Here is a 13492-nt window from a genome sequence, read left to right on the forward strand (position 1 = left end):
TCTTCCAATTTGCCTCAAACGTCCACTTGGACTCAAGGATGAACAGATTAGATTTTGGTGGTCAAAGTTCAACGTTACTGTGACATCACGACCGCTCGTTTCATGCTCTTTAACGTGATATCTCAGGAACGCCTTGACAGAATTTCATATAATTTGCCTCAAACGTCTGATTACATTTTGGTGGTCAAAGGTCAAGGTCACTGTGACCTCACGAACGCCATTTCCAAGCTCGGTAATGCCATATCTCAGTAACACCGTGACGAAATTTCTTCACATTTGGCTCAAATGTGAAGAAAGTCTGGACAGACATGCATGTCGACTGCTCACTTGTTGACGGAGGCATATATCCGCGGTGCAGTCATTCTAGTTTATTTTCTTTAGTGGATGTAGTCTGATGTCGTTACTGCGAATGTTTTCATCCTCAATTGTGGATTGTAGCTTTAATGGTGAAAGCGAGAAGGGAAAAAAGAAAGGAAAAGGACAAAAAAGCACAAATTATGCAAGTGAGATAGAGAAACCTCTCAGGGCTTGTAAAAGACATTTCACCTCACAAGAACTTCAGAACAACTTTTGTATCATTGAGTTTATGAATGGGGTAATCTCTCTTTTGATGCCTTTTTTTGCACTAGTGTTACCCACCCTCTAACCCTAACCCGCCCCTATGTATTATTTTTTTCATTAATTGTCATGCATTTTGCTATAGGTTTTCCGTTTTGTAAATTAGATTGTGTTATCCAGTTCAGGTGGGTAATCTTTAGAGATTATATGTTTTCCTAAGCAATTTAGGTTTCTTTGACTCCATTCTTCTTTGCAGGTTTAGGGTTAGCAATTTCTTTTTTTTCTTTTTTTTTCACATTTTAAATTTGTATAGAACACAAACAAGACAAAACAGACAAACAGGCTCAGACACGGGAAAGCCACCTAAGGTGCTTATGTTCTTGTAAACAATATACTTGGGATTTCACTCAAGGGGTCTATGGGAAGCCAGCCGGGCGAGTCACCCGTCACCCCTAGCCTCGTTGAGGTAGACCAAAAACGGGTCCCAGATAGTCACATACTTTCTAAGTGCATTGGTTCTCAGGAACCTAAGTCTCTCCATGCGTATAACAGAGGTCATGTCTGTCAACCACAATTGGAAAGAGGGTGGAGAGGGAGATTTCCATTCCTTCAGAATTTGTTTTTTGGCAACAGTTGTCCCCAGTGTCAGAGATTGTTGCACAGCTGTAGGAAAGTTCAGAGAGGACTCTGAGCAGCCGAAGATGCCGAGTTCAGGCTCCGGCTGAAGGGCCACCCCGTAGGCCTCAGAGTTAGGGTTAGCAATTAATTTGATGAAAAACTACTTTTTACTCTTCTCTCTTCTCCTGTATGTGCTTTATTATTTCTATGCTAAACTAAATAGCTAAGATGTAAATATTATGTAAAAATGTGAAAATGAACTTGTCTTTTTTCTGGGAGCAGAGCATCAGTGAGAAGAATTTCCCCTTCTGGCTATGGATCGAAGGCATCCTGGACCTGATTAAAAGACACCTCCTTACCCTCTGGAACGATGGGTTAGTGCCTCAGCCTTAACATGACTTGACTACATCTTGACTACATGTCGCTATTTGGTCAAAAACAGCAATGGCTTCCTCTGCAATTCTATTTATTTAAAAAGGACCAGTGTGAAAAATACACTCAAAAATGTGATTTTGTTCAAATCAACATCAGAACATCTCCCTACTGCAGCAGCAGTTCACTTTCATGTGTCCTCCAGCGCACCAAGACCACATTTAAAAATAAGATGATAGATAAATAAATAAATACATAAATGTGGAACAAACAAACTATCTTGGCAGTTTCACATAGGGGAAAAAAAAACCCGTTTGAAGCCAGATTTGGGCCGTTTGAAGCCCAATTTGGGTCATTTGAAGCCAGATTTGGGCCGTTTGAAGCCCAATTTGGGCCGTTTGAAGCCAGATTTGGGCCGTTTGAAGCCCAATTTGGGCCGAGTCCAATTTTACAATGAGATGCACCCACTTTAACCCTGAATAAAGTAATAAAACCACTAGTAAACCAGTAGGCGGCGCCTGGCCTGCTGTTCAGTGAGTGGCCTGACTGCGGGCACCAAAGATTTTTTTTTTTTTTTTTGCAGGCCAGGCCACCGGGCATTTGCCCGACGTGCCCGATTATGCAGTCCGCGCCTGCATGTATCTGTGGGTGAGAAGCTGGTGGGGTATGAGTCCTGGTCGCTGCACTAGCACCTCCCCTGGTCGGTCGGGGGACCTGTTCGGAGAGGGGGGATGGGGGGGGGACTGTGGGGAATAGCATGATCCTGCCGGTGAAACTCCTCGCTCAGAGGAAGCATGTGCTAGTCTACAATTCTCCCCAGATCGGCAGAGGGGGTGGAGCAACGGCCAGGACAGCAGGTGGAATATTAGTCAAGTACAATTGGGGAGAAAGATGTGAGGGGAAAAAATCTGTTGTTTGACTAATCGTTGCAGCTCTAGAGTGTTCAAAGTGGAATGTAACAGAAAATGAAAAAGTGAGTGTCTGTGTGTGCAGCTCCATCATGGGCTTCCTCAGTAAGGAGAGGGAGAAGGCGTTGCTGAGTGATAAGTGTCCCGGGACCTTCCTGCTGAGGTTCAGCGAGAGCAGCAGAGAGGGAGCCATCACCTTCACCTGGATCGAGCACGACATGCACGGTGAGCGACGACACCAAGAAGATGACTGCGTCAAATAGCATCTCCTCAACGTTTTGTGTGGATTACAAAAGTGCCACTTTGAGCATCTCAAGCAGAGGTGGAAAGAGTACTGCCAAATCCTACTCAAGTACAAGTACTGTTACTTAAGTGAACATTAACTCAAGTGCAAGTCAAATTACTCAAGTAAGAATAAAAAATAGCCTACCGGTATTTAAAAGTACTCAAGTAAAAGTACATTTTTGTTACTTGAAACAACATGTATTTCAATTATTTACCCTGATAATTACATTTAACACATCCAGCACATGTTTGTGATACCGAATCTGTCCCAATGCAATGCCATTACCCTGGAAGAGAAAAATAATATTCAGATAGTATTGTGGATCCTCTACGCCTGTCTAAGTCGATTGGCCAGTTTTGAGCACGATTTAATTTCATTGGCCACTGCACTAAGGGGCCACCAGTTTGGGTGCCCTAAATGCGGAAGTGATTCTGGACCTTTTGGCGAGCAGTCCCAATGGTGCTGTACCATGCTTGTTATGTCAAAGCAAATTATTCCCATGAAGTAGCCTAATTAGCTTCCGTTCTGAAGAAAGCCGATGCCCTTGCGCACTAGGCGCGCTCGATTCCTAGGCTCCTGCAGCTGCAGCCCGTCCTGCAACTGATGACATCATCAGTGATGTCACTGACAGAATTTCTTCACATTTGGCTCAAACGGCAAAGTCTGGACGTGCTCACTTGTTGGCGGAGGCATATACCGCGGTGCGGTCATTCTAGTGTTCATAGTGCAGAGGGTAACAGAGAACTATCTAATCAGTGTTACCAAGCTAATGTGAAGTAACAAAAGAGAATAATGTTGAGAATAAAAGGAAGTTAGCGATGTCTCTGCTTGCTGATAAAGCAAGGGTCTGTTTTCACATTCACACATGTGACACGGCTTAAAATGAGACCTGTTCAACTTGATGAAAGTTTTTTTTTTAAACGTTAATATTTTGTTTTCTCCATGTTATCTGAATGGAAAAATCATAACTGGTCAAGTAGAGGGTTCCTTGAACCACTCTGTTATAGGTTCCTGTGAGGAGTTTTTGAAGGTGCCTTCTGGGGGTCCCCTATGTTTGCAGTCTGGACAGGAGAAACTCACGGCTATGCTGACGAGGAAGCTTTCACTCTCCAGAGTATGATGGTGCGTCCCTCTCCTCCTAGATAAGCCGGTCTTCCACTCGGTGGAGCCGTACACAAAGAGGGAGCTGACCGCCGTGGCGCTGGCAGACATCATCCGCACCTACAAGGTGATGGCCGCCGAGAACATCCCCGAGAATCCCCTCCGCTTCCTGTACCCCGATATCACCAAGGACAAGGCCTTCGGGAAGTACTATGCCAAACCCTCAGAGAGTAAGTCCTGCACGGATTACAAAATGTATAACGAACATACTTATACATATGAAGCGTTTATTTAAAACAAACTAGATATCTATAAAAACAACTTAAGAGACTTAAGTTCCTTACTCTCCTTCAAAAATTACCTTAAATTCTTTTAATTTTGTGCAGTGAACTAACTAGATTCACGCACGCGCGCGTGCACACACGCACACAGTCATCATTGTTTACGCCTATTGCCTTTTATATAGAGCTGCCGAAAATAATCGATTCAGAGATGCATCGGGATGCGGACGTGCACGATTCTGCATCGATTAACAAATATCAAAAATCGATTATAATTTTTTTTTTTTTTTTTTTTTTTATAATAAAATAAAATAGAATGTAAGTACATGCAGTTGTTTATTTTAATTATGGATCATAATACAATGCAATTCCAAATGCACTTTTATTTTAAAAGTAGCCACACAGTGAGAAAAAAGAAAGTGAGAAAAAATAAATCATGTATTGCGGAAAAAGTGATGCATCGATTTAAGATGCATCGCGATGCATCGTGATGCATCGTTTAATCGAATCGAATCGAATCGTAGACTTGTATAATCGAATCGTATTGAATCGTGAGATCAGTGAAGATGCACAGCTCTACTTTTATATATTGTTTTATTGTCTGTAATGCAATTTGTAACTTTGTTTATAAAAGTGTAATAGAGTGTATGTCAGGAGACTTTGAGGTGAATTTGAATGTTTGTGTAATGAACTCGTCCAGCCTCAGAACCTGTGTGTGTGTGTGTGTGTGTGTGTGTGTGTGTGTGTGTGTGTGTAATGGACTGGTCCAGCCTCAGAGCCCATGGATGTGGAGGAGAAACAGGGAAGCGGCTACATGAAGACAGAGCTCATATCTGTCTCAGAGGTGTAAGTATACAAAACCTCATTCACACACAAAAAATCCAGGATAAATTATGCGATGTGTTGAATCAATAACATGCTCTTATTTACATCTATCTATCTATCTATCTATCTATCTATCTATCTATCTATCTATCTATCTATCTATCTATCTATCTATCTATCTATCTATCTATCTAATAATTCCAGGAGTGTCTGTATGTATGTACAGTATGTCTATCCTTCGCCTATCTCCAGAACTGTTGTTCGGATCGACTTCAAACTTGGGGAGTGCGCTTAGGGGCATCTGACCGAGTGCAGTGCGAGAAAAGAAATTAAAGATATGCGCCCACGGGGGAAGCCACATCGATATTTTACATTTTCATTGTGATCAGTGATGTCAAGGGGGAGGGGAACGGGAACTGCGTAACGGGTACTGCACCAATCGGGGGCCGGTGAAGAGTGGGAGTGAACAGGTAGAAGTACCCATGGGGAGGGGTTGTGCATAGTCTTCATCTGGGTAGATGTACCCATGGGGGGGGGGGGGGGGGGTGGTGAAGGGGGAGAAAGGGAGGGAGGGAACGGGCACGGGTATTGCACTAGTTTACACGAATGGGAATTATTTAATTGAAATTGAATATTTAATTTAAAATTTATCAAACACTTTAAAGCAGTTTCAAAACCTAGATTCACGATGTACAGTGGTAAATTTAAATAAATCTCACGCGCATTTCTAGGGTGGTGACTCGGGGAAACGATGATCCATGGTTGCAACATGTGGGATTTATGACATCACTGAAGATGTCAGTGATGTCACAATTTGCATCACAAATCACTGATGATGTCACTGTGTAGCGCACGTGATCGTTTTCCAGGGTGGAGACTCTGGAGATGATGCGCCATGGGGGCAACATGTGGTGGTATTTTTTATGACATCACTGATGACGTCACAAATTTGCGTCACAATCACTGATGATGTCACGATTTGCATCATGTCGCTCGATTTCTAGGGTGGAGACGATGCGCCATGGATTCAACATGGATTTCTGACATTACTGATGGTGTCACGGATGTCACGATTTGCGTCACAATCACTGACGATGTCACAATTTGCATCACGTTCTGTGTCACTTCATGACGCAAAACGTGACTAACACCGGGAAATCATGACTAAGACCGCCCATCACTGTTGATGTCACTAATGATGTCACAATTTGCATCAGAAATCACTGATGATGTCACTGTGTAGCGCACACGCTCAATTTCAAGGGTGGAGACTCTGGAGATGATGCGACATGGGTGCAACATGTGGGATTTATGACATCACTGATGTCACGATTTGCGTCACAAAATTATGTCACTGATGATGTCACAATTTGCATCACGTCACTCGATTTCTATGGTGGAGACTTGGAGACGATGCACTGTGTGCTATATGTTGTGGGATTTATGACATCACTGATGATGTCACTGACCATATATATACGGTAAATATATATATATACAGTATATATATTGATTTTTAGGGTTGTGACTAAACTCATGTCAACTCATGCTATGTCATCCACATCAGTGGGTATGGCTCACTTGACGATTATGGGGCATGACATGACATCATCAGTGGACATCATCCTTAACGTCGCTCAGTGTTTTCCAGTTGACCCTTGCTCCGCTGCCCGCTGACCTCGTCTCTGTCAGGGATTGGCTGTTTAGAGCATAACCCTCCTGGTCATACCAGGCTCTCAGTCGAAAGGCCTCAGGTATGTTTGGGTTGACCATGACTGTTGAGCTGAACAAAGCAGAGAGATCTGCCCCCAAAATCAGACAGGTGAGCTCCTTTGATGGTGACCACAGGCAGATCAAAGTTCTCCGCCTACTCAGTGTGGCTGTCACCCTTTCCAGTGGTGTCCATTAACTGTAAAGCTCTCTTGAAGACTTCTCTGCTGCTCTTAGTGGTGATACAGGAAAACTCCTCTGCACTCTTCCACACTCCAATCACATCGAAGATGGCATCCTTGTCTCTGTTCTCCAGCTCGGTGATGGGCACGGAGTCTGGTGGTGCATGGTGGGAATGCCCTGGCTGTCACCGCACGGCACGATGGAGTTATTAGCTTGAAGCGTCATCGTGTACTCCTTGTTGGCCAGCTTGCTTCAGCGTTGGCCTTACCTTGCCTTGCTCCACTACAGGGAAAAAGTTGTCCACCTCCTTATTGAAGGCTGTGATCCTGATCTCCCCACTGTCATCCACAATCTCAAAGGAGAAGAGCTTGCCCTCTGCTCTAGAGTTACTCCAGGTGTGGCTGCTGGACTTGTTGGTGACTCTGGCTCTGATCGTCCACTTGCATAATTGGTAGCAGTTGAGGCTCGCGATAGGGACTTTTTTGCTGAAGGTTTGAGAACTGCCGGGTGGAATTTTTACTGGAGAGGTTTTGAAAAGTGCCGGGTGCCAGCATGGGGTTCTTCTTCACAAAACCTCTGCCAAAAGAAGCCTCTCCTCTATTGAACTTGAGGGAAGATGAAGGACCAGGTACTGTGGCAAGCAGAGCTGATGACTGGACCCAGGTGCTTGGAGCAGACTTCTGGGGAGACCACGTCTTATCACCTGCATTATATGGTGTTGGGGTTCCAATGTTCCCTCTGATTTCTCTTTTTGCAACTGTGCGCCATCGGCTCCAATTATATTATGAACAGATAAGATCACAACTGCCCGAGTGACGTCACAGTTGAGCAATTCACAGTTAGGCAACTGTGTCCCTGTGCAACTGTGTGCCATTGTGTAACTGCACCATCCTGTAAATGTGCACCAACGGCTCTCCCATTATAGTACTATGAACAGATGTCACAAATGCACATAGTTGTACACAAAATGGATACTGTATTTATCATATTAAGACAAATAAATTGCAAAAAGTAGTAAACTACAAAAACTAATTTCACAAATATTCTGTTTGTCCAGCCATCCCTCTAGACTGCAGGAGAACATGATGCCCATGTCACCGGACGACTACAAAGTTTTGGAGAAGTACGTCAGTCCCAGAGACATCGACGCTGTGGTGAGAATACTGCTTTAAATACTGTGGTCTGCTACTTTGAATGCTGCTGTCTGCACTGCTATCAGTACTGCTGTATGTACTGCTATCAGTACTGCTGTATGTACTGCTGTCAGTACTGTTATCTGCACTGCTGTCAGTACTGTTATCAGTACTGCTATCAGTACTGCTCTCTGCACTGCTCTCTGCACTGCTGTCAGTACTGCTATCAGTACTGCTCTCTGCACTGTTATCAGTACTGTTATCTGCACTGCTGTCAGTACTGTTATCTGCACTGCTGTCAGTACTGTTATCAGTACTGCTCTCTGCACTGCTGTCAGTACTGTTATCTGCACTGCTGTCAGTACTGCTCTCTGCACTGTTATCAGTACTGTTATCTGCACTGCTGTCAGAATTGTTATCAGTACTGCTCTCTGCACTGCTGTCAGTACTGTTATCTGCACTGCTGTCAGTACTGCTCTCTGCACTGCTGTCAGTACTTCTCTCTGTACTGCTATCAGTACTGCCCTCTGTACTGCTATCAGTTCTGCTCTCTGCACTGCTAGCAGTACTGCTCTCTGCACTGCTATCAGTACTGCTCTCTGCACTGCTGTCAATACTGCTCTCTGCACTGCTATCAGTACTTCTCTCTGTACTGCTATCAGTACTGCCCTCTGTACTGCTGTCAATACTGCTCTCTGCACTGCTATCAGTACTGCTCTCTGCACTGCTATCAGTACTGCTCTCTGCACTGCTATCAATACTTCTCTCTGCACTGCTATCAGTACTTCTCTCTGTACTGCTGTCAATACTGCTCTCTGCACTGCTATCAGTACTGCCCTCTGTACTGCTATCAGTACTGCTCTCTGCACTGTTATCAGTACTGCTCTCTGCACTGCTATCAGTACTGCTCTCTGCACTGCTATCAATACTGCTCTCTGCACTGCTATCTGCACTGCTATCAATACTGCCCGCTGCACTGCTATCTGCACTGCTCTCTGTACTTGTATCAGTACTGCTCTCTGCACTGCTCTCTGCACTGCTATCAGTACTGCTCTCTGCACTGCTATCAGTACTGCTCTCTGTACTTGTATCAGTACTGCTCTCTGCACTTCTATCAGTACTTCTCTCTGCACTGTTATCAGGGCTCCCACACCTTGTTACACATCAAATTCAATGACAGAAGCTTTACAGAAGCTCACAGACAACAATTAAAAAGAGAGAGGCTTGAATGTGTCCTTAAAAAAGTCTAAACAACTTCAATTTCTCTTTTTTCATCAAATATATAAATTAAATTCTTTAAATGACCCGTGTCTATTTGTCAACTTTCAAGGCCTTGATTCCCCCCACCCTCAAATTCACAAACTTTCAAGGATTTCGACGACCCGTGGGAACCCTGTGTACTGCTATCAGTACTGCTGTCTGTACTGTTATCAGTACTGCTGTCTGTACTGTTATCAGTACTGCTGTCTGTACTGTTATCAGTACTGCTGTCTGTACTGTTAACAGTACTGCTGTCTGTACTGTTATCAGTACTGCTGTCTGTACTGTTATCAGTACTGCTGTCTGTACTGTTATCAGTACTGCTGTCTGTACTGTTAACAGTACTGCTGTCTGTACTGTTATCAGTACTGCAGTCTGTACTGTTATCAGTACTGCAGTCTGTACTGTTATCAGTACTGCTGTCTGTACTGCTATCAGTACTGCTGTCTGTACTGTTATCAGTACTGCTGTCTGTACTGTTAACAGTACTGCTGTCTGTACTGTTAACAGTACTGCCTTTCCAACCATTTTCTTGCTCTGTTTTGTTCTTGCTTTCTCTCTTCAGGCCTTCAATCTCCTGGGATTTGGAGACTTTGACGTTAAGGTAGAGTTACCTGTTGGTATACTATGCATTACTATAGTATACTAAATTGCATATGACAATACTACTGTATATGTACTATACTATACTATAATATACACTATGCTATTATAACACAATATTATGCTCATTATATACTATTCTACACTATACTACAGTATACTTATGGCTGGGTGATATGGCTAAAATCAATATCTTGGTAATCATAAGGATTTTCCTCGATATCGGTATCATGATTCCACTAAAAGACAATAAACGACAATATTGAATTATCATCCACACCCAGCCCTAACTATACTGTACTATAACTATACTACACAGTACTATTTTCTACAGTCTACACTATAGTGTACTATGCTTTACCATACTATATTATGCAACGCTATGCTATACGTAAGGGATAATGTATACTGAGCCGGTGATTACTGTGGAAATAATGACCGACAGGTGAATGATTTAGCCCGACGCGCAGCGGAGGGCTTAATATTCACCTGAAGGTCATTATTTCCAGTAATCACCGGCTCAGTATACATTATCCCGCTTAGAACACGGCCTACAACTAAATCATTCAATAATCTGACAAAAATAATTATTCAAATAGATTTTTTAATAGCGTTTTCAACACAAAGCGGTTTCATTCGTAATTGGCACACAAGACACCACAGCTGCAACTGGTTGGCCTAATTAGTAGCGTCTGCGGACAAAATGCTCTTACCAACTGATTAATCCAGGTGTGGCAGAGCAGCGGTCGGTTGTCGAGAAATAATGACCGGTGAATATTGTTGATTGACCAATCAGAATCGAGTATTCGAGAGAGCCGTGTTCTAATATAGTATACTATACTATACTGCCATGCCATGCTGTACGATACCATACAATGTGTTATACAATACAGTATGTAATGCAGTGCTAACGTTCTATACCATACTGTATACACTACACCATACCAAACTTGACTGCTGCAAATACTGTACTGTTCTATCGTATACTATTATATCTTACTATACTATGTCAATGTTTCAGTGAAAAAACACTTGATGGATTGTACAGACATTATACACAGGGCATTGCATAGGCTTAAGCTTGGTTCAGGACTTTCATGTCATCAAAATGCCTTTCATGAGTTTCTTGAAAGTCTTGAAAAGTTTAATGTTGTTCTTTGACTTTTCTTTTCTTCCCAGATGAGCGCAGAATTTGAGGACACAGGTTTGGAGCAAAACATGGTGTAGAAATTTGTTTCACACAGTCCAGCACCTTCAGTTACAACTGTACTTTTTAAGGGCCTCTGTTTCTTTATTGGTTGAAGATAGGGACGCACCGATACCAGTATGGGCATTGTGTACGATACTGTGCTCATGGACTGTATCTCGTACTCTTAAAAACTACTGACACAACTGCACCCGATACCACTACAGCAACATGAGGTAGGTTAACCTGGCAGCATCAACAGGCTCACAGCTGATAATGCAGTGCAGAGAAGCTTGGCTGCTCACTATAGCAGCATGTTTTGCATGGAGAAAGCTCTGCCTACCTGGAGCACTTTGTGAGGAGAAATAAAAGCTATCAGAGGTCAGTCATCAGCTGCAGCCACAATGCCACTCGCTCACTCTCGCCCCCCAATCACTCACTGCGCTAGCTTACAGTTAGCCGTTAGCCTGTACACTGCAGCTAAAACACGAGTGGTAACGTCAACGTTACCCAAAACTGTCAAGACCGCCCAAATTGCTCTTCAACACAACTGCAGTGCTAACAACATTTTCTGTTCAACTTACAGGCTAGCTCTTCTAGCAGACAATTCAGTGTTGTGGAACAAGGCTTCCCAGATATTTCCAATACATGTCCGGTATCCATACTGCCTTTAAGACCGCTGTAACATCAATTCACTGATTATGTCATATTTCCCCACCGGCACTTTCACTTTGTTATGCTGTATTTTTTTTCTCCCCCTGAATTTTATTCACCGCCCCCCTACCCGATTTTCTCCTCAATTGTTCTTGGTCAATTTGTCCCCCTGCTGCCCCGGTCGCTGCTCCTCTGCCGATCTGGGGAGAGCCGTAGACTAGCACCATGCTTATGCCAGCCGCTGCTTTTCACCTGACAGTGGGGAGCTTCAATTTGCGTCAATTTCATAAGTTTTTATTGCAGATTGATAAACTAAAGAAAAGCTAAAAGCCATAATGTTGAAAAGTTATCTTTTAATAAAAAATACATATATAAGCATAATGTATGTGTGTGTGTGTGTATATATATATATATATATATACTGTATATAAAACTTGGTCTGAAAGAAAGTGGTATCGGTGCATCCCTATTTGAAGATCATAAGTAGTGAATAACACTCTATAGCTGTAAATCGGGGTCTATAATTGTGTAATATGTTTAGCCACATGTATCATGATGTATCACGACTTATTGTGCTAAAGTCCCAAACTTGTAAAAAAAAAATGATGTTGTACTGCAGTCTTTCCAGGCTGCATAAAAACTATTTTGTGTGTACTTTTTATATAAAAAAAGTGAAATTAATGAGCGCCGCTTTATCCAAGTCCTACTGTGTAACAGTTAAATTCTAAAGCGTGGTACTGATCACGCTGTACTGTTGCCATGACCGAGCTTTGCCTTCAGTACCAGGATGGGAGAGGACCACTACGTCCGCAGGTAACTGCCCGCCCGGTTACCTGGAGTTATTTTTCTCCCTCGTTCAGAAACCTCCAGCAGTGGAAAAGATGATGTAAATATCAAATTCTTGCATTTTCTTCATCTGTATTATCTGTATTATCTCCAGGTTCAGGAGTGTGCTAGATGCCTTGACTGATCTAGGGCTCATATATTTTAGGGGAGATTCAAGCCTAGACCTTTGTGCATCACAATGGTATATCATTGAATTGCTTAACTTAAACTGATAGTATTTGTTGCCTTTTACATGATTGTGCATTAAGAAGCTGTGATGTCTGTTCACATTTACTGTAAAAGTGGAATGGCTAAAAACCACAATAAATCCTCAGCTGCTATCACTGCCACTTAGTATTACCTACACTGACATGTCATATAGAGGTTTGAACCAGGGGTGGAGCCGAATCCGGTATTCGGAAAAGCAGAAATATGTGGGTTTTTACAAATATTTCATACACATATTTATGAACTTCTTTGTTTTCTCTGCCTCTGTCTGTGTGTCATGGATGTGTAAATAGCCTGAGCTCTATGGTTTTGCGTGGCTGAGTGGTGAGTGCAGTCTCTATTCTGATAGACCAGGGATCAAAACCCTCTGTGGGAACGCTCCTTTGCAGTATAGTTTATTGAAGAACATTGATGTTAACACTTTAATATCATCAAATTAATTAGAAGTGTAATACAAACTAAAATAATATGTTTGCACCTATTTCCACTTTAGTTTTATTCAAGTAACTTTGCTGCCTCAACAAACGAGATAAAAATCAAGTGTGTACACACATTGTGGATTAGAACTCAACCCCTCCCTTTGAAGGCAGCTGACTGAGTTATCCCCAATTTTTACCTGTACAGTCGCACAGCATCGTAGCCTTATGTTCCTGACATTATCTTTAGAGCTACAACCATGCTGTTTTTCAGCACAAAATGGGGATATTTACGAGACGTTTTTGTCTTCTTTGCCTTTTTTGCAAAATATTGCAATAAAAGGC

General features: G+C 42.7%; 1 protein-coding gene across 4 annotated transcripts in view; it reads left to right on the forward strand.

The window, feature by feature from the left end:
- stat1a (signal transducer and activator of transcription 1a) overlaps nucleotides 1-12838 on the forward strand; it is a 41046-nt gene extending 28208 nt beyond the window's left edge. For 3 of the 4 annotated variants that reach the window (XM_083633376.1, XM_083633377.1, XM_083633378.1), the window contains exons 19-25: nucleotides 1459-1550; nucleotides 2542-2681; nucleotides 3885-4073; nucleotides 4895-4970; nucleotides 7900-7996; nucleotides 9801-9839; nucleotides 11018-12838. In XM_083633376.1, the coding sequence (XP_083489502.1) occupies nucleotides 1459-1550; nucleotides 2542-2681; nucleotides 3885-4073; nucleotides 4895-4970; nucleotides 7900-7996; nucleotides 9801-9839; nucleotides 11018-11065 (681 nt within the window). In that variant the 3' untranslated portion in view covers nucleotides 11066-12838. The remainder of the gene's footprint in view (nucleotides 1-1458; nucleotides 1551-2541; nucleotides 2682-3884; nucleotides 4074-4894; nucleotides 4971-7899; nucleotides 7997-9800; nucleotides 9840-11017) is intronic. The other variant, XM_083633379.1, reaches the window with a different exon arrangement.
- Nucleotides 12839-13492: the final 654 nt, after the last annotated feature.

This window comes from Poromitra crassiceps, assembly GCF_964638095.1.
Source record: "Poromitra crassiceps genome assembly, chromosome: 3".
Classification (NCBI taxonomy): Eukaryota; Metazoa; Chordata; class Actinopteri; order Beryciformes; family Melamphaidae; genus Poromitra; species Poromitra crassiceps.